Source organism: Tympanuchus pallidicinctus, unplaced genomic scaffold (assembly GCF_026119805.1).
Source record: "Tympanuchus pallidicinctus isolate F22 unplaced genomic scaffold, pur_lepc_1.0 scaffold4, whole genome shotgun sequence".
Taxonomy (NCBI): Eukaryota; Metazoa; Chordata; class Aves; order Galliformes; family Phasianidae; genus Tympanuchus; species Tympanuchus pallidicinctus.
This window is the reverse complement of record NW_026294758.1, coordinates 40900552-40922393: the sequence shown is the minus strand read 5'-3', so window position 1 is coordinate 40922393 and position 21842 is coordinate 40900552. Positions and strand designations below refer to the sequence as shown.

General features: G+C 39.4%; 1 protein-coding gene across 2 annotated transcripts in view; it reads left to right on the top strand.

Moving 5' to 3' along the window:
- The window catches only part of ADAMTSL1 (ADAMTS like 1), a 352419-nt gene extending 330827 nt beyond the window's left edge, over positions 1-21592 (top strand). For both annotated transcript variants that reach the window (XM_052701099.1, XM_052701100.1), the window contains 6 exons: positions 7036-7236; positions 9015-9195; positions 13069-13276; positions 14516-14625; positions 15531-15751; positions 17096-21592. In XM_052701099.1, the coding sequence (XP_052557059.1) occupies positions 7036-7236; positions 9015-9195; positions 13069-13276; positions 14516-14625; positions 15531-15751; positions 17096-17202 (1028 nt within the window). In that variant the 3' untranslated portion in view covers positions 17203-21592. The remainder of the gene's footprint in view (positions 1-7035; positions 7237-9014; positions 9196-13068; positions 13277-14515; positions 14626-15530; positions 15752-17095) is intronic.
- Positions 21593-21842: the final 250 nt, after the last annotated feature.

Here is a 21842-nt window from a genome sequence, read left to right as displayed (position 1 = left end):
AACAGCCAGATTTTTATTAAGAATAAATGGTTTACTCTGAAAGGACCAACTGCATTAGAGATAAGGAAATGAAGTTCACGAGGGTTTTCAATCTAGTCCTCTAGATTCTGTGCTGAACAGAAGAACTGATTTAGAACTGGCACACGTGGCCTGAGAAGAACATAATGATGTTGTCCATACATGCAGAGATGAGAGCAGGAAAGCCAAGGCACGAATGGAAGTGCACTTGGAAAGGAATGTGAAAAATAACAATAGGGGGTTCTACAGGTACGTTGGCCAGAAGAGAAAGGCAAAATAGAGTGAACCCTGTTCAATAAATTACAAGTGAGAACTGGCAACAACAGTTATAGAGAAGGCTGAGGTACTCAACAAGTTCTTTGTCTCAGTCTTCACTGACAGCTAGGCTTCCCATCTCTTATATCCCTGAACATCTGAGTAGGAGCTGGGTAATCCTTCACACTGTAAGAGCAGAACAAGTCAGAGACCACTTCATAAAACTAAACGTGTCTTGAAGCTAAACTAAATGTCTGTGGGGCCTGATGACATGCATCCCCTGGCCCCAAAGGAATTGGCTAACGTGGTTGCCAAAACTCTCTCCATCATATTCAAACATCATAGCCATCAGGCAAAGTCCCTTGTATCCAGGAAAAGAGAAACATCACTCCCATTTTGAAGAAAGGGAGTAAGGAAGACACGGGGATCTATAGGTGGGTGACCCTCACCCCTGTGCCTGGGAAGATCATGGAACAGATCCTTCAGGAAGGTATTCTAAAGCACGCATGTAAGGTGACAAGGTAATCTGAGACATCCAGCACTACTTCAGTGAGGGCAGTTCATGCCTGACCGATCTTGTGGCCTTTTGTGATGGCGTGATAGTAGCATGCAGGCTCTTGTTCATAGCTGGAGAAAATTCATAGCTAATTGTGCTGACTGTGTAGACAAATAGCTTATTGTAGCTGAGAATGTACTGTGTCAAATAGTGTTATTGTTCTCTTTGTACCTGCTGTAGTTTCATGGAAATAAATTGGAGGCATTATTTCAGACTGACCTACGAATGATCCTATGATTTCGACTCTTTTGTCAGAGAACTGCTGTGCAGCTGGCTAGTTTAGAAGGAACAGCTCAAATAGTGCCACACTCACAACTAAACTCTTACCACAGTGCCAAAAAATGTTAGTGCTTCTATTTACTACTGTGTGTCTTGCTCTTGAGCCATAACATCTGTAAACATAACACTTATTTTTATTCAAAATCAGTTTGAAAAGCAGTAAGTTAACCAGATTAACATTAACTGATCTCACCAGTATGAATCTCCTGCAATATTTTATTTTGCTTTAGTCAAGCAAGAATATCTGTTTGAAACATTAGTAATTTCTCTTTGCTCCTTTTTCTCCATCCTCTCCCTACCTTGAACCTCTTCTAAATTTTCCTAGGTTTTTGGAATTACTGCTACAGTTGGAAATTGTATGTAGTAATCCAAAATAAGTTGCGATCTGCGTAAAATGTCAGTAAATAGAAAACCAATGTTTGTGCTCCCCTAAGGAAAGAGGCAGCTGCAGAAGTTGTGCAATAAGAGTCAGATAAAATTATGACAATCTATGAAGTTATTATGCCACAATATCATTTTTCCCTTCTCCTCTCCCTCTGTGATAAAGTGGATGTCGTGTTTGAAAAGGGATTCTAACACTACAGGATATTTTTCGGGGGAAACTTTAGTTTATATTAATCAGATTTCCACTGTGCTGAAGTACCACATATATCCATGGAGTAATTTGCCCAGTTAATTTTGTTTTCCACCGCCTTCCATTTTATATCCATGGAAACACTGCTTCCTTACGCTCTGAAAATTCCTGGGTAAGTTACGTTTATATAAAGGTAATAATGAAAATGCTGCTTCATGTGTAACAGTCTTCCCTGCACCTGACTGTCCTCCACTTCCTCTTCTCTGTGCTTATTACTTTCTTTGCAACACAGGAAGTTTCCCGAGCTTCTGAAATCTCCAAATGCAGCAAGTTATCAGCTCAATAAAATAGCAGCTTGGACTGGTAGCTGTGTTGTTCTGTCTCCTTGATGGATTCTTTGTGCTACACTGCTGTTTCTCGGTACCTGCTTCATGTGACTGTTTTAAGTGTCCTTTTTCTCCTGCAACTGTAGTTGTGCAGTTAGCCTGGAGTAGTACCAGCAGCGGACAATTTAATCTGAAGTATATTCCTTTTCAGTTGGATAAACACATTAGTTAGCTGAGGAGGCTACTTCTGCAGGCTGTGTTCACTCTCATAGGTTTTGTTTCATCATTTACCATTTCTAATTTTTTTTCACCCAAATCCTTAGTGCTACAAGATTCTTAATGTGTACAGTTCCACTTTTCAGAGCTTTTTAGAAAACAAGTTGTTTTACTAGAGCTTGAAAACTCTTTTGTTTTTTTAATGGGCCCACCATGTAGTTGTATATTTGGGAATATTTTTACAACTTCTCTTGGGTTGGGAATGGGCCTAGCTCAATTTCTATTGAATACAGAGTAAATTTACAATGCTATGTAAACGATATCTAATAACAGCAACATGTGTGGCACCGGGTAACTAATTTAGATGTTTTGAAAACAGTATGAAAGCCATGTCAAATGTTTAATATAGTAAGATTCAACTGCTCCTTTGGAGCCCTAGATGGTTATTTAAAATACCTTCTTTTTTTTTTTTTTAATGCTACTGTCATCAGTTGAATTGGCTTATTTCTAAATACATGCCTTTCTTTATAACATATGAATTAATCTCATTTCTCTGTCTTTGTTAAAAATTAGGGCTATGCTTGTATTAACATTAATCCTTTTTTGGGTGATTTCTAGGATCACATTACCCTTTGTGAGTTTTATTTTACCCACTGTATGAAAGCACTGAGAAGTAAAGTAATATGCATAAAACCTGAGCAAACAGTGTTAGTCAGAATTTACACTGTCTACTGTTGGGAAAAATCTTTACCCTTTAAGAAAAATTGCAAAGGTTTATCTCTTAATTTTGCCACTTCAGCAAATCAGGTTTCGCACAGGTATTTGAAGACTTCCAGACATGATCTTACCTTACCTGTATTTGCTTCGTTACCATTTTTAAAAGTTCATAGAATCCAGGAATGTCCCAAGTTGAAAGAAACCCACAGGGATCATCCAGTCCAACTCTGGTTCCACACAGGACCACCCAAACTGAGACTGTATGTCTGAAAGCACTGTTCAAATGCTCCCTGAACTCCAGCAGCTCTGTGCTGTGACCACTGCCCTTTGGAGCCTAGGCCTTGACCACCTTCGAGTGAAGGACCTTCTAATGAGTCCTGTCAAATTTTGTCCTATATGCTAGGTACAAAAAGGAATTAAATTTAGATTTAGTGGTTTAAATTTGGGTTTAATACCATAGGTTTAATATGCATTTCTCATTTCAGTCAACCAAGTTAAATCAGGTGTGACTTTCATCATTGAATCAAATTATTCCAAAGTAATGTAGATCAAACGTCCCAAGTTGCATGGAGATGCAATGAAGAATGAATGAAGAGCAATGAATATAAAACTGGACTTTAATGTACAACCATGTATTGAATGTTAATACTGATGAATTCAGACTGCATGTTACAGTGTGTGTTCATGTCCGGGCTTTTCTAACTAAGCCTGTCTCTTAAATAGGAAATAATATCCAAAGATGAAAGTCTAGATTTGAGAAGCTAGAATTCGATTTTCAGCTCCACTGCTGGCACTTGATTTGGCCCTAAGTAAGAAAGTATGCATGCATTTTGGTGTCACACTGGAACAGATTGCCTAAGGAGGTTGTGGATGCCCCATCCCTGGAGGCATTCAAGGCCAGGGGGGATGTGGCTCTGGGCAGCCTGGTCTGGTGGTTGGTGACCCTGCACATAGCAGGGGGTTGAAACTAAATGTTCATTGTGGTCCTTTTCAAACCAGACCATTTTGTGATTCTGTAATTCTACGATTCTCCATGCACCTGAGTCAGATGCAGGCAGAAAGGAAAATGTACCAGACAGCAGCTTCAGGGCTGCAATTGGAAAGCTAACCAGAGCCCAGACTGCAGGTCTGTTTCGTTTAAAGAAATTTCAAATTTCAAAGAATATTCCTCATCCCACGTCTTCACTCAGAGTCCATCTTTAATAAATTTTGGAAGGACTGTGATTGGTGAGCAGGTCAGTAGTAAAATAGAGAATTGTTTGTCAGACAAGTACGAAAACGTGGGAATAAATGTTAAGAATTTTAGGGATTTTGAAACACAGTTCTGTATTCTTTTTCCTTCTATTACAAACTTTATTTAGTAACTGCATTATTTATTTGACACTTTCACCATTGTTCCCATTCAATTCTGCTGACTTAAGAATTCCTTCCTTATAGAAAGAATTCTAGAGTCAGTAGCATTAACATATGCTACTATTGTTCTGTAATTTAAGCCTGCAAATGAAAAATGAGTGTATACATGCTACAGATTTTCTTCACTTAGCATTAGCAAAGTACCCCAGAATCTTTCTACGACTATAGTCATACAGTGAGCGTTGCAGAGGTATAACAGGTCTTGAATTTCATCTGCACTGTGCGTTTACTGTTTCCTCTCAATAAATGATTTGCAATGTTGTGAAATGTTCTTCCTTTCCCAAATATCCTTCTGTTGTCCTCAAAATAATAAGACTTTTCCAACTAAATTATGTAACTCATATTAGATTTCTGTTTTTTTTCTCCAGCTTTTGCACATTTGTGACTGCTTCATCCTGGCTTTGAATTAGTTCAGAGTCATGGAAGACTTTGAAAGGGAGGCTAAAGCAGTATTTTCTTTCTCTAAGAAGAGCTGAAGAAGGTCCCTATCATGCCACAAGTTTAGCTACTCAGAATTAGTCCTCCCAGATTTTTTCTCCCTACTTCCCCAAGGGCTCTGATGTACTAACAGTCTGCAACAGTTTGTCTGTTTAGAAATAAAGCCAGTTGTTTTTTTCCTCAGGCTGTTTGTTAAGCTTTGGAAGGAAAAAGCCATCAGTATTGATGGGGATGGGTAGGAATAGAGAATTAGGTGTTGTGAATATGCATTAAATTGCATTAAAATTATTACTGGGAAAAGGATATTAATGGAAAATTTTTTTTTATTATACTCTTACTGGATATGCATAAAACATTATCCCGTTTCTAATGTGTCCATACATGTGGGAAACATGTAGGAAATCTCGCTTGCAAAATGTGATTGATTCTTGTTCTGCATACAAAAATCAGGAGTATCTATTGCATATGAGTCTCACAGGTGTTAGTAAAGTTTTATTGTCAAGGAAAAAAATGTAATAATTACTCACTGGTGTAACATATTTAGACACTCTTAGTTTTTTCCTTTCCTCCTTCTCATATTATTGATTACTGGCTGTTGCTTTAGCTAGTATCGCCGTATGCTTATCATGAAAGAAGAAACAATATGAAAACAAGGGAAATAGTATCAGGAAAACTACACTGATCTGACTGGCAACAACATTTTTAGAAGACAAACAGGCATGAGCTACAACTAGTTGCATACTGAGGTTGATTTCAGTTGCTCTGCATTTAACATCAAATTGATCTTTCTGCTTTCTTCACTTATCCTGTGTAGACTGTTTGCAAATGCCAACAATAAAACTGAATTCACAGCAGCCCTTTGTCAGTTGTCATGGCTATGTGCTGACCTGAGGAAATCTCTGCAATTCTCTTAGAAGACATGCAAACTATAAAAAATTACGGTACCGTAGGGAAAATCATGCAGCCACTTATTGTTAAGTTTGTCCATTTCCTAAGTATTCCTTTATTTTCCTTTCCTTTTAACATAGGCACCCTTAAACCAGTAAATCAGTTAGGCTGATACCTTTCACATCACTCATTTTGTTAAGAATGAATATCTCCTGGAAACTGGATGACTTGCTTCTCTGAACAAGAGCAGGAAAAGGTTTAAGTATTCAGAAAGGACAAAAGAAATAAGGTAAAATGAAGCATAACAGGAATAAATAGCTTACAAAAAAAGTAAGAAGGAAGTCAGCAAAGAAAGCTGTGTCTTTGTGGTCAGGAAGTGCAGCATTAGGAAGAGAACTGCCAATAGTGAAATTGCATTAGACCTTGCCAAGGAAACTAAAACAAATAGCAAAGACTCTTTATCCTTTTAAATAAAAAGAGAACAAGGCAAGAGAAGTGACCACTGTGACCAATGAGCACTCTCTCCATCTTCCTTTTTCTTCTTTCATTTCTTTTCTTTTTTTTTTTTTCTTTCTTTTTTTTTTTTTCTTTCTTTTTTTTTTTCTTTTTTTTTTTTTTAAGATTTTGCTGCATTAGTTAGTTCTTTGCCAGGGAAACATTGCCACTGTAACTGTGTGTATTCCACACCTGCTGGGGACTCCTTGCCCTTGGTAGTATGCATTTAATTCAGAGTGAACAAGCTCCACACAGCAGTTTCATCTGGCCAGCACCCTGCGTTACTGTGGATGCAGACCAGTGGTGTCAGCAAGAGGGAAGAGAGCTAAGCTGCATATGGCTAGTTGCCAGTGGGAGATCCAGTACGTATCCTTCTGATGGAAGTCAGCCTAAGATGTAGATCCAGGTATTATAGATGCTCCCTTTGCCTCTCAGCATGCAAACTTCTGATTTTTAATTTATTACAATAAAAAAAAAGAAAAAAAGGTGGTTAAAATAGGGTTGCTGGAGAATGAGTTCTATTTGAGGTATTTTTCAAACACACAGCTTATGATAAGTGTGCAGCCTCACTATCCCATTTTTCTCAATAATGCAATGAGGATGTTCTAAAATTATGGGAGTCTTAGAAGGCTGACTAAATAAATATTTCCAAACTGATCCAGTATTTTCATGTGACTGATTAGCTTTTTGGAGGTGTGGGGTTTTTTTTCAGCTGAAAAGAAGGAATATTATTCATGTTTTTCATTCTAGGAAAATGAGAGTGAATTTGAATGCAAGTGACTCCTTTATTTTGACCACGTCAAGTAATTTTGCAGTATGTTCAGTCCTCAGCAGGGTTATGTCATGTTCTTTTATTTTAGGTTGTGCCGTGGATGGCCATCCAACTCCAAATATCACCTGGCTTTACTCTGGAAAGCCTCTCACTCTAAGGCATCGCTTCCTAGCAGCAGGACAAATTCTTCAGATACTCAACATCAGTGATGCTCCTGAAGGAGAATTCAGCTGCCTTGCTCAGAATGAGGCTGGTTCACTCTTACAAAAAACTTCCCTGGCAATACAAGGTAACTGTCCAATTTCTGTGCTTCTCCCCTGCGAAGCTTTTGACATTGACTTCCCTGTGTTGCCTTTCTTGTCCTAAATTTCTTGGCTCTAAAGCCAAGACTGTGATGCAAAGCAGGAAATTAATGTTTTGATATTCCACCACTATGGATATAAATTTGCAGGCCTAGCAAGAAACTTGCAGCATCTTCGGTTTCACTTGCTGTGTCATTTTCCCAAAATGACAGTTGATACTTCTGGCCTGCTCGGCAAATAGCATGCTTTGCTGATTCAAGTTATACCCATGGCTGCTGCATTAGCCTAAAATTCCAGACAGAAGTGTCACAGGTCAAACCTCTAAGATTAGAAACCCCTCTGTTAATCTTCTAAAGTCAGCATTACACAGTGCTCAAAAACCCTTTGCTTGTAAAACTGCTGTAAAAATAAACTGTGTTATTTTTACCCTAGAAATTAACTTAAGGTGACGAATCCACTGAACTGAGCAGTGTGAATGGGTTGGAACAGAATATACGTCTCTCATTTTTTGCAGTTGACAGGGGTGGAGTGGAGAAGAATTTAACTTTTCCTTAATTTTTACAATAAAACTTCTCAGAAGTGCTGCAAATCCCTTGTTTGCCATAGGACCAATGATCTCTGTGATTTGCTTGTTGAGATACACACTGTTGTAAGATAAGACTATTAACTGCAGCTAGCCATGACTTCTCTAAGTCATACTCCTTTACAAATATAAATGATTAAGAATTAGTCCTGTGAATTGTTGCTGTAAAAGTATGCACACTGTATTTTTGAATACATGGATTTGAGCTTGAAAGTGTGCTTTACACATGTTGAAGCAGATTAATTTTATAAATCCACTTCCTTTCTTTTATTCTCCTACTTTGGGGTGATCCAGTCTTTCCAATGGCAGGATCTAAGGACTTCCCAGAAGACTCACACAGTCCTTCACAGACATGTGAGAGCAAGAATGGGTCTTTTTAATACTTGGCAGTATCTGCTGAAGGGGGATCTTCAGCCTCAAAGCTCTCACAGAGTGAAAGGCAAGGTGGGATTGTGTCATCCTTACAGCCCTTGTATTCTCCCACCACAGTTTTGATATTTGAGTTTGTTTTAATTTTATTTTAACTGACCTTCTGAAAAATCATGACAAGATGTAGTGCCAGGAGGATTAATAACACCTTTTTCATGAACCAAATGGAAAATCTGGCTGAATATAATAGGAAGAAATCCCTAGGCACTCTAAACTCAATTTAAGGGGGGAAAAAATCCTCATCATTTGCATTTGAGATGTGTACTGTACATACCAACTTTTGAGGGTTTCTGCAGTATCATATGTATGTTTGGTTGCATACCAGGAGCTTACATGTTTGCCAGTGTCATGGTGCCTGCTCTCATTTTCCCAATGGCTTTCTGAAGTTCCTGAATCTATTCCACAGATAGCTAACAGATAGCTAATTACCCACCTAAGTTTGTATAAATGCCAGGATTTGTAATGCCCCACATCCCTGTCATTTGGTATCACTGACTGCCCTAGAATGTCATTCACCTTCTATGTCTTGTGCTTCTGAACACAAAAAAAACAAGGGGGGATTTGTCAGAAGATATGGTCAGTGCCTTATATAAGCTGGAATTCTGCTTTGTCCATTGCCTGGTGTCTTGCAAGCGTAGTTCCTTTCACGAGACACTGAGTCTAAACTTTTCATCCTGGAGAACAGCTATCTTTTTTCTAAGGATTTCTCACTGGCAGTTTTTAAATGTTAACATGACTCTCGCTCTTTGGCAGACTACCAGTGGTCAGTGGACAAGCTGATGTCTTGTTCTGCTTCCTGTGGCCACAAAGGAATACAGGTGCCCCAACTGAGGTGCTTACTGGATGGGATTGAAGTCAATATATCCAACTGCAAAAAGAAGCCCAAGCCAACCCTGCAGCCCATCGCATGCAATAGGAGAGACTGCCCTTCACGGTTTGCCTTTATTATACTAAAATGTCATATATGCTTTTAAGATGTACTTCAAGAGTTCTTTGCAATGGACAGCGTGCCCTTATAGCTTGCTGCTGCCTATCTAGGACAAAGTCATGGCTGAACGAGAATTTATGAGTGCTTAACATAGACATTGGGAATTTTTACCAAGATTTGTGAAAAATGTTGACAGTACATAGTATATAAGGAGTGGAGGGTTGGACTCGATGATCTCTGGAGGTCCCTTCCAACCCCTACAATTCTGTGATTCTGTGATTCTGTTTATCCCTGCAGTAATTCGGTTAGAAAAGAATGAAGGAGATGTTGCCTACTGTTTATTAGCAAAGGTCACAGCTTCATGGTACTTTTGAATTTTCTCTGATAGTGTGAATAGTCAAGAATGCTTTTCAGCATTTTTACACTAAGGTAGAAAACTGGATTTCCATCTCACTAGTCATTTAAACTTATAAGCTTAACTATCAGCTGATGTTACCTAGGCAGGAAGAGGTGGGGAACAGTGCCTTCTGCTTATTGCAGTACTTCATGAAAGAAAAGACTTCACCCTAAATGAAGCCTTCAAATATTGTTGTATGTTGCAATAGTAATGTAAAGAAAGTCATGTGCTTATAGTCCTCCTCCTACTAAGAAGCAGCAGATTTTTAGGCCCTTAAAGGTTAGTTCCTCACTGGAGAAAAAGCAGTGACATAGTATCTTTGTATTTTAGTAGCATAAATTAAATACTCTTCACTTAGCAATGACTGAAAAATGAACGGAAGAAAGTAAGCCTTAGAATTAATAATCTGGACCATTGGAAACAAATCTGGGCCTGGGTCCCATACCTGTCCTGTTTATCATCTCAGTCAGTGACCTGGAGCTGGGGACAAATTACACTTGTATGAATTCTGCAGGTGAATTCTGCAAGCATGGGAGAGCACTCAGTATATCTAAGAGTGCAGCTTGCTATCAGGAGAAGCTTGAAAGAAGTGGGCCAACAAGAACATTAACAGGGACATACACTGAGCACTCAGAAGGATACTATTTGCTACCGCCATTTAGGTGGAGTAAAATCAATAAACCATCACTCCATGAGCCTCATCATTCTCCCCATTCAACTCACCCAGACTATTAACACTGCACCTTGGATATTAGACTACTGAGGGAGACAGTCTCAAATGCTTTGAGGTGGACTGGGCAAATGACTTCCACTGCCCTCTTCTTGTACTCTGGTCTGGTCATTCTTTCCCTGTAGTCAGTCAGGTACCCTCAGAATTTTCTTAGGGATCAAAGTAAAATCAACTAACTTCTAGTTCCTTTTATATCTTCCTTATGGCATTTTTTTTTTTGAAAATAAGGGAAACATTTGTCTTTCTGCAATTGTCAGGACCTCTCCAATGTCCATAACCTTTCAAAGGTTATAGTGAGCAGCCTTGTAGAAACATTGCCCTGCTCTCTCAGCATCCTCACCCATCTAGCCCTAACACATACACTTGTACAGTCTAAGTTCTCTTGGGTAATTTCAGCCTTATCCTGTGTCAGATGTAAATGTTACGCCTGTTCTGAGCTCTGCACACAAGAACTGCAGGATCATAAGATCACCCAAGAACTGCAGGATCATAAGATTTTTCTGTCCCACACGGCTTCATACCACTGTATTCCAACAGCAAAACAGGCAAAAAGCTAGAGTTAAAAGCTCCTCTGGGATTCTTGTTTTCCCTGAGCTTCTGTGTTGCCTGAATATCAAAACAAGCAGGACTGCAGCTGCAGCTATAAAGCTGAGAGTTCCCTTAGCACAGTGGAAATGTCTTTTGCAAATCCCATTGGACTTGGTGGGTATGAAGGGGGTCAGACTGAGTTCTGCCTCCTTTTAGATACATGGTTTCCCTGTAATTCACTGCCCATGTAATCCCTCACTTTTCAGTTACTTGTAAACAGAGTTACAACAGCTTGAAAGACTTTTGACTGTGTTAACATCTTTCCCCTCTTCTGCTGCATCCACCCCACAGAACGCACTGACACTTTCCTCCTTTCACACCCTTTGGTGTAAAGAAGACTACATCCCAAGATGTCTGATCTGAAAATCAGTTTAGTGCTCGACTCTCACATGTTTAAAATGCCCAAGTTCTGCAAATCAGTGACTCCTTAGTAGAGATTTGTATAAGTGGGTTTTTTTTTCAATTTTTCTGGTTTTTCAGTTTCTCCTCTCCCTTGTTTTCACAGTGGACATAGTGTGTTTGAGTAAACAAATACTTACAAAGTGGTCAGGATCTCAAGAGACATTTGGTACAACTTCTCATTCAGCAGAGTTATTTGAGACTGGCATTTATATTAAAGAACAGTCTAATCTGATGTCAGGAGAGGTGCTAAGCAACCTGATGAGAACTGAGCGGTCAGATTTACCAGTCTGGTTGCGTCTTGGGTATATGGCAAGGTTCTGTTTAATTACCTTTTCTATATATATTCCTACCCATTTTTGCAGGCAACTGTTTTTTGAGCTGCCAGCTGAGTCATAAGAAGGAAACCAAAAGAGATTTGGTGAAATATAAAACACGCTCATTAACAGCAGTTTGCATTAGTGATGGCAGTAAATTCCATGGAAATAGTTTATGTCCTTTTATACCTTTCCTGAACTGTAATGTGACCCATACTCCTGTCTCAGTTCCTGAAAAAACGTTGAGACGTATGCTTGGAAATTGAAGTTGATTGAAATGCAGAGCAGAGCTTTACAATGGAGGGATGGGAAAACTTCAATTTCAACCTCACCAAACAGCAAGAAAATAGTAGTTGTGTCTTTATTTTCTTTGTCAGAAGTTTATCTGTTTATATACTTGTTTCTGAAACTACAGGAGTTAATTGCTTGCAGAACACTGAGGAATAGTAACGGATGCCTTTCCATAGGCCTAGAGAATACCTATTGCCTGTTTTGTGAAGTAATCATAAACATTGCATAGGAGGATGAGATGGACACTATCTTCCTCCCAGTAATACAACACTTTTGCTGGGAATCCTGAAACTTAATGACTGCTGACTTAACCATAAATCTCCTCAGGGAACAAATAATCAGTTGTGTCAGTCATGTTCCTATCAATACCTTCCAAGTATAGTGAGTCTTCCAACTAATGATAAATTGTCAAGATTGTGTTAAGAATTTGTGCGTTTGGACATAATAGTTTGGACAAATAATTTGGGTAATTATTTTCTGTCATTAGAAGTTTTTTATTAGTTATACTGGATTTTTTAAACCCCTGATAATACGGAGTTGACAAACGCACAGTCTGAGCTCAACAGGAAAGTCAAAACATATCCTTTTTGTTTTCTGTACACCAACTCCATCCTTGCACAACCTTCGGGCTTTCCTGGATTATCTCAGCTGTCGGGGAGATAACAGAGCAGGCCAACAGGCCTTAGAAACTTCTTGGCTCCTCCTCTGCCAGCAGTGAGTTCAAAGTGCCCTGAGAGCTACTCCATCAATTTTACAGGGACAGTTTTTCCTGCCAAGGAGTGGAAATGGGCCATAGCCAGTGACTGCAACTTGTTGTGAAGGCCCCTGTTGTGCAGTGGTGTGAGAGCAGCCATGCCAAACCACCGTGACTGGACAAAAAATATTTACTAAGCTTTTAAAAACAACATTAAGAGGAAAAAGTGGATTCTGGGCCCAGAGAACCCTCAGAGAGATACTTAAATAAAAAATGTGCTCTTTTCTCAGCTTTCATCTTATAACCAGTTTTCAATGGCCATTACAGAGGTCTGAGTACAGTACTGTGATGCAAGTCATTGTTAGCTTACTTTGGGCCAATACATTAAGTCCTGTTGACACTGATGATACTGCAGACAGTGCACTTATTTGCACATTAGTGCATATTTGCCTTTCTCTCACAGGTGGATGGTAACATCATGGTCTCCATGCACACGGAGCTGCGGTGGAGGAATCCAAATGCGACGAGTGACATGCCAACAACTGACAGCAAAAGGCAATTCTGTCCCAATGTCAAATGAAGCCTGTGCTCAAGCGTCCAAGCGCCCGGTGGACACACAGAACTGTAACAGGCAGCCTTGTGTTGAGTGGGTGGCCTCCTCCTGGGGCCAGGTAAGGAGCATGCTAGCAGTCTGAAAACAGATTCATTCTGTGGGTGAGGAAGAGATGACAGAAGACGAGAATCTGTGGTCTGCATGCTGTACTCTGCAGGCTTTTGAGAAGGCAATTAATTTGCTTAGTGCTTTCAACTTTGTATTCGATACAGTGCATGTTTGAGTCTCTGTACCTTCAGGCAGTCCCCAAAAGAACCACATGTGAACAGGATTTCCACTGCAGACTCCTCTTTTGTCCCAAGTGGAAAGGTCTGTCCCCAGACAGGTTACAGATAGGTTACAAGTCTGGAAAATAGCATACTGCCTTCTCTAATTCTACAGGTGCTCTTTGAACCTATGGAATGTGTTTCAGTTTAAGTTTTCAGGAGTCAGATCTGATGGCTGTGGTAGATTCGGTGGAGCGTTTACAAGAAAACAGTTCTAAAAGATTCTAATGTTGTCTGAGAAACTTATAAAATAGAAGAATTCACTTTGTAACGAAATGCAGGAGAGATCATGAACCTCCCCCTTCCAAAACTTCCTTCTTCCTCACATTAAAGCCCCTTTCTTCAAATCCCTTGTCTGTTCTGGAATATAATGGCCAGATACGCATCAAGCAAACTGTTCACTGACTGTTGATTTAACTTAAAACAATAGAAACACATGCTTAATATCCAGAATTAACTGTGATTTAATTGAAGGAGAAGATTAGAAGAAATAAACAGCAAGTGTGAAACTGATATGCTTGAATAGATTAGGATGGCTTCATTGCTGAAACATACTTTCAGATATGCTGCTTTCGACATGGTTTCCTTTCTTGTCCTGCAATATTTTTTTTTTCCAGTGGAATATTTTTTTGGTTCAATACGTTCTTTGTTATTAACAATTTGCTCATAAATTGTGGTAGTACAAGCTGCAAAATGCACAGTAAAAGGAATGTATTGAGATTTCCTGTATGGATCATTGGCTCTTGGCTAATGATGTGAGAGCATTTGATTTGCCCTACAGATGTATTTAAGATTGAACTATTGAAGAGGAGAGGGTAATGAACCTAGAGAGCAGATACAGAAATGCTGTTTCAGTATAGCTGGAGGGGGTGAAGTAGGACAAATGATAATTGTGTGCTTACCTCCAAAGTGTGCAGAACTGCAGGAAATTCTTGAAAGCTGCACAGTTACTGCATGGGAGTATGCACTTTATTTCACCAGCAGTCCTATGAAACTTTTTACTTCCATTAAGCGGTTTTCTGTTTTCACAGTGTAATGGGCCTTGCATTGGGCCACGACTCGCTGTACAACACAGACAGATATTTTGCCAGACAAAAGATGGGACTTCTGTGTCATCTGATCAGTGCAGTGCCTTACCGAGGTAGGACAGAAATATCGTACACCACTGTTCTTTGAGAGATTTTGAATAACCTGGAGGTTTAGCAAACATCTTTTGGGTTTTCCCTATGCAGCAAAGTGGTCATGCTGCAACCTGTTAAATTATGCAGCATAAACCTCAGCAGGCTTAAGCCAAGACTTCATTCATATCAGCTCCAGAGGTAATAAATACATAAATAAAAATAAAATTAAGAAAATAATTTTAGAAAAATGCACAAGAGCAGGCTAACAATTGAAGAACTGGCATAATAAAACCTAACTAAAGCACTGTGCTATCTCTGAGAGCAGGAGCACATTCATTATCTGTTAGTGATGAACTTCCAAAGCTTCCAGTCTCCCTATCTCGCAATTCAACACGAGTGCTAACTGGATAAGAATGACACAGCATTTATTTTTCTTCAAATAAATTCCACTGACTTTATAGAAACATACTTATTTTCCATTAGACTGCGCTGAAGGAAAAAAGAGATTATATAAGAACATTTTTTGTCTCCTGTTGATCGCAGACATCAAAAAGTAACAAACCTTTGATGTGTTTGAACGGGTGCTACTTCATTCATTACACCTTTTTTAGTGGCATTCTGCTGCAGCATTTATGGGCTGGTGATATTTAGGTCAAACACTCCAGCAGTTCAAATTTTTGTTTAACTCCAGTTGTCCCATACTAGTTGACGATATCTGAGGGTCTAGCCTGTGAGTGCAGTTGAAAATTGCTTTTCAGTGCACTGAGCTTATTTCTGCTTGCACACAGTGAAGATAGGGCTCAGAATAAGTAATATTTGGGGCATGCAAGGCTTGCAGTACCCAGGGCTTGCACAGTGCCAGGAGTGGCACACACTTCTCGCACAGTGCAGTAAGTGACTTTTGTCCCTTCTCTTTTGCTCACAGGCCTTTGAGCACTCAGAACTGCTGGACTGACATCTGTGGCGTGCATTGGAGGGTCAGCTTGTGGACAGTGTGTACAGCTACCTGTGGAAACTATGGCTTCCAGTCCCGGCGTGTGGACTGTGTGCACATCCGCACCAACAAACCCGTGCTCGAGCACTACTGCTCCTGGAGACCACGGCCAGTCAACTGGCAGCGCTGCAACATCACGCCTTGTGAGAACAGTACGTTTATGAGCAGAGGGGTGGGTGTGAGGAGGGGGGCAAGCCTCTGGGTCCTCCATGTGGAGTCATGTCTCCGAAATGCAGTTCTGGGCATCGCAGCTCAGCTTTCTGGAGAACCTCTAGCTTGAACACATGCAAAACACATTGTCCAAAGCTCAGCATCTTGGTGGGAGGGCATGGTGCCTGCTGTGGTTTGTTGGCAGCAGTGCTGACACCAGGGTTGCATGCCCTTGCTAACCATTTAAGACGGCTATGCAACCTTAGCTTTCTGTTGATGCTACAGCTAGGAGAAAAAATAAAAGTCACAAACAGTGTTCACTGTATTTTAAATAAGTCTAAATCCACTGTGTAGGTTAATGCTGGGAATTGTTGACATGGAAGCTGCTTGCTTTCAGGTGACAAGCAACAAATTGTGCCTGCAAGAGGAAAAGAGAAGTTAAAAATATATATTTTTTTTATAAAAAAATAATTAAAAAGAAGAAGCAGCAGAACAGATGCTTTAGTTGTTGCTGAGCCATGCTGCACAGAGCCCAGGTTGTTTGAGCTTCTCACACTGCCCTGTTAACAAGGTGGCTGGAGGTGCATAAGGAGCTGGGAGGAGCCAGAACCAGGACAGGGACCCAAATTGGCCAATATTCCCATACCATGTGGTGTCATACAAAAAAGTATGAAACACTGGAAAGTTGGCTGCAGAGACAGCCACTGCTCAGAGACTGTCTGCATCATTCAGCAGATGGTGAACAAGTGTGTTGTGTATCACTTGTTTTGCAAGTATGCATGTATAATAATATCATTACAGTTATTTTCATTTTCCATCTTAGTAAATAGATTTTATCTCAACCCACAAGTTCTACTTTGTTTTTTTCCCAATTCTCTTTCCCATCTCACTGGGAATAGGAGGAGTGGTGCTAGTGGGTGTCATGCTAAGCTGCCTGCTGGCTTAAAGCACAAAGAGTTAGAAGGGAGTTTCAGTGATCATCTATTCCAGCTGCCTGACTTGAGGTTTTTAGAGCTGCCCTGCTGAAATGAATTTCCAGTTTCATTTACTACTTCATCTTCTGTTTAACAACTGTTACAAAACTCTAGAGCATCAGATGGCAAACTGTGCTGAGTGCTGGAGCAGCTTCAAAAGCCATTCTCACACTCTGAAAGCCATAGCTGCCCACTGCATTCCCCTTTGATCCTTTAGTGGCTCACAGTCCCCACTCAGTGTCTGCAGCAAGTCAAGGTCGTGCTCACAGTGAGACCTCCCAGCATTAAAACTGTTTTGAATTGCTCTCAAGTGAGAAAATCTTTCTTTCACTGCTTCATCACCATCTCTCCTTTTTGTTTCCCCTTTGGCAGTGGAGTGCAGAGACACCACAAGGTACTGTGAGAAAGTGAAGCAGCTCAAACTCTGCCAGCTCACCCAGTTCAAATCACGCTGCTGTGGGACTTGTGGAAAAGCTTGAAGGTGAATGCGATGAAAATGGAGGAACAAGGGGATCTCAGCTTTTGCTTCACTGAGGCAAAGACTTCTGCAGAAAATAGAACCAGAATGGAATTCTTTTTTTGTTTTTTTTGTTTTGTTTTGTTTTGGGTTTTTTTTGTTTTTCTCCATTTTATTTATTTATTTCCCTTTAAAAAGGAAAAAAGAGAAGAAAAAATGGAAAAAGAATATCCTTTACCAAATTGTTGTTGTAAAGGGACATGACAAATTTTCCCTTTTAGATATCTGGGAGATAGAATGCAGCAAAACATGGTCATGGAGGATAGATCACAAAGATTCAATGAATCCCAAGCCACTGGGCCTGAGAGGAGTGGGGTTGCCCCATAGTCCATGTATACACTTGGGAATACACCATCAGATAAATGGAGAAGTGGATCAAAATCAAAATATAGCATCACATTCAACCACCAAATCAAACAAATCAAACAGTCTGATACATGGTGGGGCAAACAAAACAAAGACTAGACATTCATCAGTGCAGTATACAGACCCTACGTTTGTCTTAGACTAATTTGGGTATATAAGCATATGATACTGCTTTATAAATCTATCAGTTACACCCAACATTGGATTTATTTTTTCCTTTCCATGTCCTTCTCATCACAGGCCTTCAAATGATCAGTGGGAGATCTTGTTAATCTTTGAGAATCAAGTCTGGTGTCTGAGAAAGTTGAGCAATGTTTTGTAATGTGAGTGAGTCTAGAAGACATCTGAAAATGTTCACAAGTTGCATTTGTGTGAGGGGGTTGGAGAAAAGAGTGTTGCCTTCAGCATAAAGGTGATGATGTCAGATATTATCTAGGAGAAGGAAAGAAAGTATGATCTGCTACAGGCAGGCTGTAACACAAACCTGCAAAAGCTGTCTTGTACAGAACACAGGCAGGAAAGATGTGGAAAAGAGAGCTGCTTCGCATCCTAATTCCTACTAATGCTTACTAAGAATAGGTAGGAGTACCAGTACCCAGAGTTAAGAAACTTTCAGAGGTGGCATTTTGATAAGAAATTTGAGGAACTGGGTTTTTCTTTTCTGCTAACATGGATATTTTCTGTCCTGATGGCCAACCCTTTCAGAAAAGTAGTAGATATTTTCTGAAATTGCTGGCTGTTCCTACTCAGTAGGACCAGAATAGATTCAGCATCAGCCCCAGAGGACTAACACTAAGAAGATTTTTAAAATTTGCTCCTCTATGGCTGTTACACAACAAAATGAATGCTGTAAAGCTGCACATTTATAACCCAGGTACTAGACTCTAAAGAGATTTTCTAAAAAGTGAGCCTCAAACATCACATATTGCATGCTGTCTGTGAACCTTTCTCCCTGGTCAGTTGCAGTGGTTATTCATCCAGTGAAGTGCTTCATCCTTTTAGTTCCTGGACAATCCTTTCTCTACTCTGAATAGAGCCTTAAAATTAGAAGAGATTTGCAAAGGAGGAAGTTTGAGCATCATAAAAAATCTAAAGGAGATCTGTCTGGATGTGAGGTCTTGGTTCAAGACCATTTCTAAATTAAAGGCTTGGTTGTGCCTCATCCCCCGTGGGGCTCAGGCCTTGTGATGCATTATTGAAATGCTGTTCAAGTGCTGCTGTGTTACAGCTTCCATGATGTGGCTTTTTCAGCAAAACTGGAGTTCTCAGGTCAGTGTCATGTTCAAGACACTGACCTGTCTCTGGTTGCTTTGGAACACATATGTCAGTGGTAGCTCTCACTACAAATGGGTCTTCAAGAAATAGTGTTGCTAAGCTTCAGTGTAACTTTTTATTTAAAAAAAGAAGAATGTCTTTCTATGTATGTAAATGTATATCTTTTCTGTATATTTATTAGGATTTCTTGTATAAAAAGTGCAATATTAATAATTGTACATTATTTTGTCCAGATAAAACTATTTGTTTGGGTTTTTTTTTTAAATCTCCCCAGAATTTTGTTCCTCTAAAATCTACGGTAGTAGGGAAATTCTCACTTGCTTTTAATTGAGGATCTGCTTCACTGTGCACAGAGTGCTTTCTAAAATATGACATGAGGAAAGGATGATATTTTTAAAGGATAAAAAAAAGGATTAAAGGATGATAGTTATGCATGGAATGAAGGACAATTCCTTAATACTAATAGTAACAATAATAACAAGAAGAACAATAAGAATGTGGTGGATATTTCTAATACAGTAGTTAACAAAAAGCAGCACAGGGAAGTACTGACATTTGTTTGACTGCAAAGCATATTTATATTCATGTTGAATGGCAGCTGTGTAACTGTGCCCAGGATAAACAAGGTGATTAGATCCGGAAGAGCAGTTGTGTCATCTCTGCACAGTATGAATTTAATTTCATATATTTGTTCTGTGAATTGTGACTTGGCAGCATCTCAATAATATAAGATTTATGGATTATTTTACAAAAGGAATTTTTCTTTCTCTAACAAGAAGGCAAACCAGCAAATTTGTATTTATATAATTTTTGTACAGGTAATGCAGGTTACTTACTTAACTACTGCTGTCTGATATGCTGTTAATATTAAGTTTAAAAACAAAAGCCAAACAAGGAGCATGCTGTCCTTATCCTGTATTATAGTGGTAGCAAACAGCTGTTACATTAAACATATATGATTACCATCACCCTCTTTCCCCACAGCAGGAGCTACCCTGTTAATGTCTCCAGACATTAACATTCTGCACCCAGTCTTGGAGAACTTTTTGAATTCTTCATCACCCTTGCTTTACTCTTTTCCATCTCTACAGCTCTTTTAGGAGTAGATGGCCTTCGCTGGTCCTAGGTTCATGGAAATCAGTAGAAGTGATTTTTCATATACAGGAACTCTCAAAGACATTTTGTAACTCTCCTCAGTAATATCTGGTGTGAAGCAATCCCCACAACCTAATATTCAGTTTTTTCTTATAGATCTCTGCTGCCTTCAGTAACTGAGCTTACAACTTCTTGAAGCATCAGGAATACGCTTAGAAGAAAACCTAGTCATGATCAAAATTACTGGGGGGCGTTAGGGAGGGTGGGAATAGGAATAAAGCAAAGACATTTTCTCTTAGAAAAGACAAACACAAGTTTTGAAAACTAAGTTGATTCTTCCATCTCCGTTTTCAAACAAACTTTATAATGTATCTTCTAAAAAGGAACAATGAATTTGTTTTGATTTACTGAGAATTTACCCAATATGATGTTCCTAGCTGTACCTGTTGAGATACCTGCACTGCAACGAAATAATACCTCACCGAAGCACACATACAATTTTAGGCCGAAGACAAGCCCTGAGACTTTCAAGTGACAGAACTGAATGAAATGAGAATTTGTAATGGGAATTGGTCATTCATTTTGAGTAAAGCAAGTTGAAAAGCTGGTGTTGATGTAAAATGAAAAGCAGACCAGCTTAGATTCTCCAGAGAACAATTATTCCCTTTTTATACATATGGCTCTTGTTACTAGTCAAGTCTGAATGCTTTCCGAACCTTCAAAGCAAGCTTCCAGTTTTGTTCTCCCTACTAATTTTCACTGAAAAAGAAAAACAATTGTGCAACAAGCAGAGAAATGCAGTGCTGAAAAGTTCCTGACAGGAGACTTTTCCCAGTCTCCTGTTCTGTGGAAAAGTAAGCACATCTAAGCTACTCCTTTAAAGCCACAGAAACCATGGGGAGAGCTTTCTGAAGTAATCTTGGAATGTTTTTTCCTACTATCTTCCATCTTGTAGGGTGAAACTTACTGGTTCAGCTTCTTTCAGAATTTTGACTCTCTGGCCTTCCCTTCCCATTGCTTAAGCTAGTTTATCTGCACCCTCTCTCATTTTTTGGTTCTTGTAGTTGGGCACTCACTCCAATGCATAAATAGCACCAATAGCTGGAAAGTAGTCTTGAATGATTTGCATCCCCACTTCATATTGAGGCTTCCGCTTGCAATAGCTTCACATTTTGGCTTGTCCACTTCATAGCAGTATTGCTGCTGGCATACCTCGTCTATTAATATTAGCAAGATTAGAACCCTGATTTTTGCCACTGGAAATACTGTTGTATCACCAGTGTGGTATAACTCACAGAGCTCTTCAGTGCGTTCTTTATTTCAGCTTTTAAGTACTAGATGTAGGGGAGGAACTATGGAGTGACATTAACATTTGAAATAGCTATTACAACTTGTCAGCTTCTTTTTAGAGACACCGACTTGGTTAGTGAAATATAGATTACTGAATCACGATGTGCTCTAAGAATGACATGTGTCAACATTATTACTGATTTCTATCTACTGCTTCCATCTCACCCTCTTTCCAAGTTATCCTATTAAAGATAAAGTTAATGATCACCATACTATATGTTCTGTACCCAAACACTGATTCATAAATAAATTTGTTTCTGTACCCATGTAATCTGAAACCTAAATCTGTATAACAAACAGGTGAGCCAAGCACTAGCTGTATTCCAGACTTTCAGGACCATCAAAGTCCTCCTAACATCTTAACAACTGTCAGTGAGTCACTAATCATTTCAGCTAGTTCATACAAAGTTAACTTTATTCATTCGGTTTCAAACTGTTTGAATGCCAGATTTTCACACAGAGTACCAGTGTAAACAGATGGGAAAATCAGAATCACAAATGCTTGCTATTGCCCTG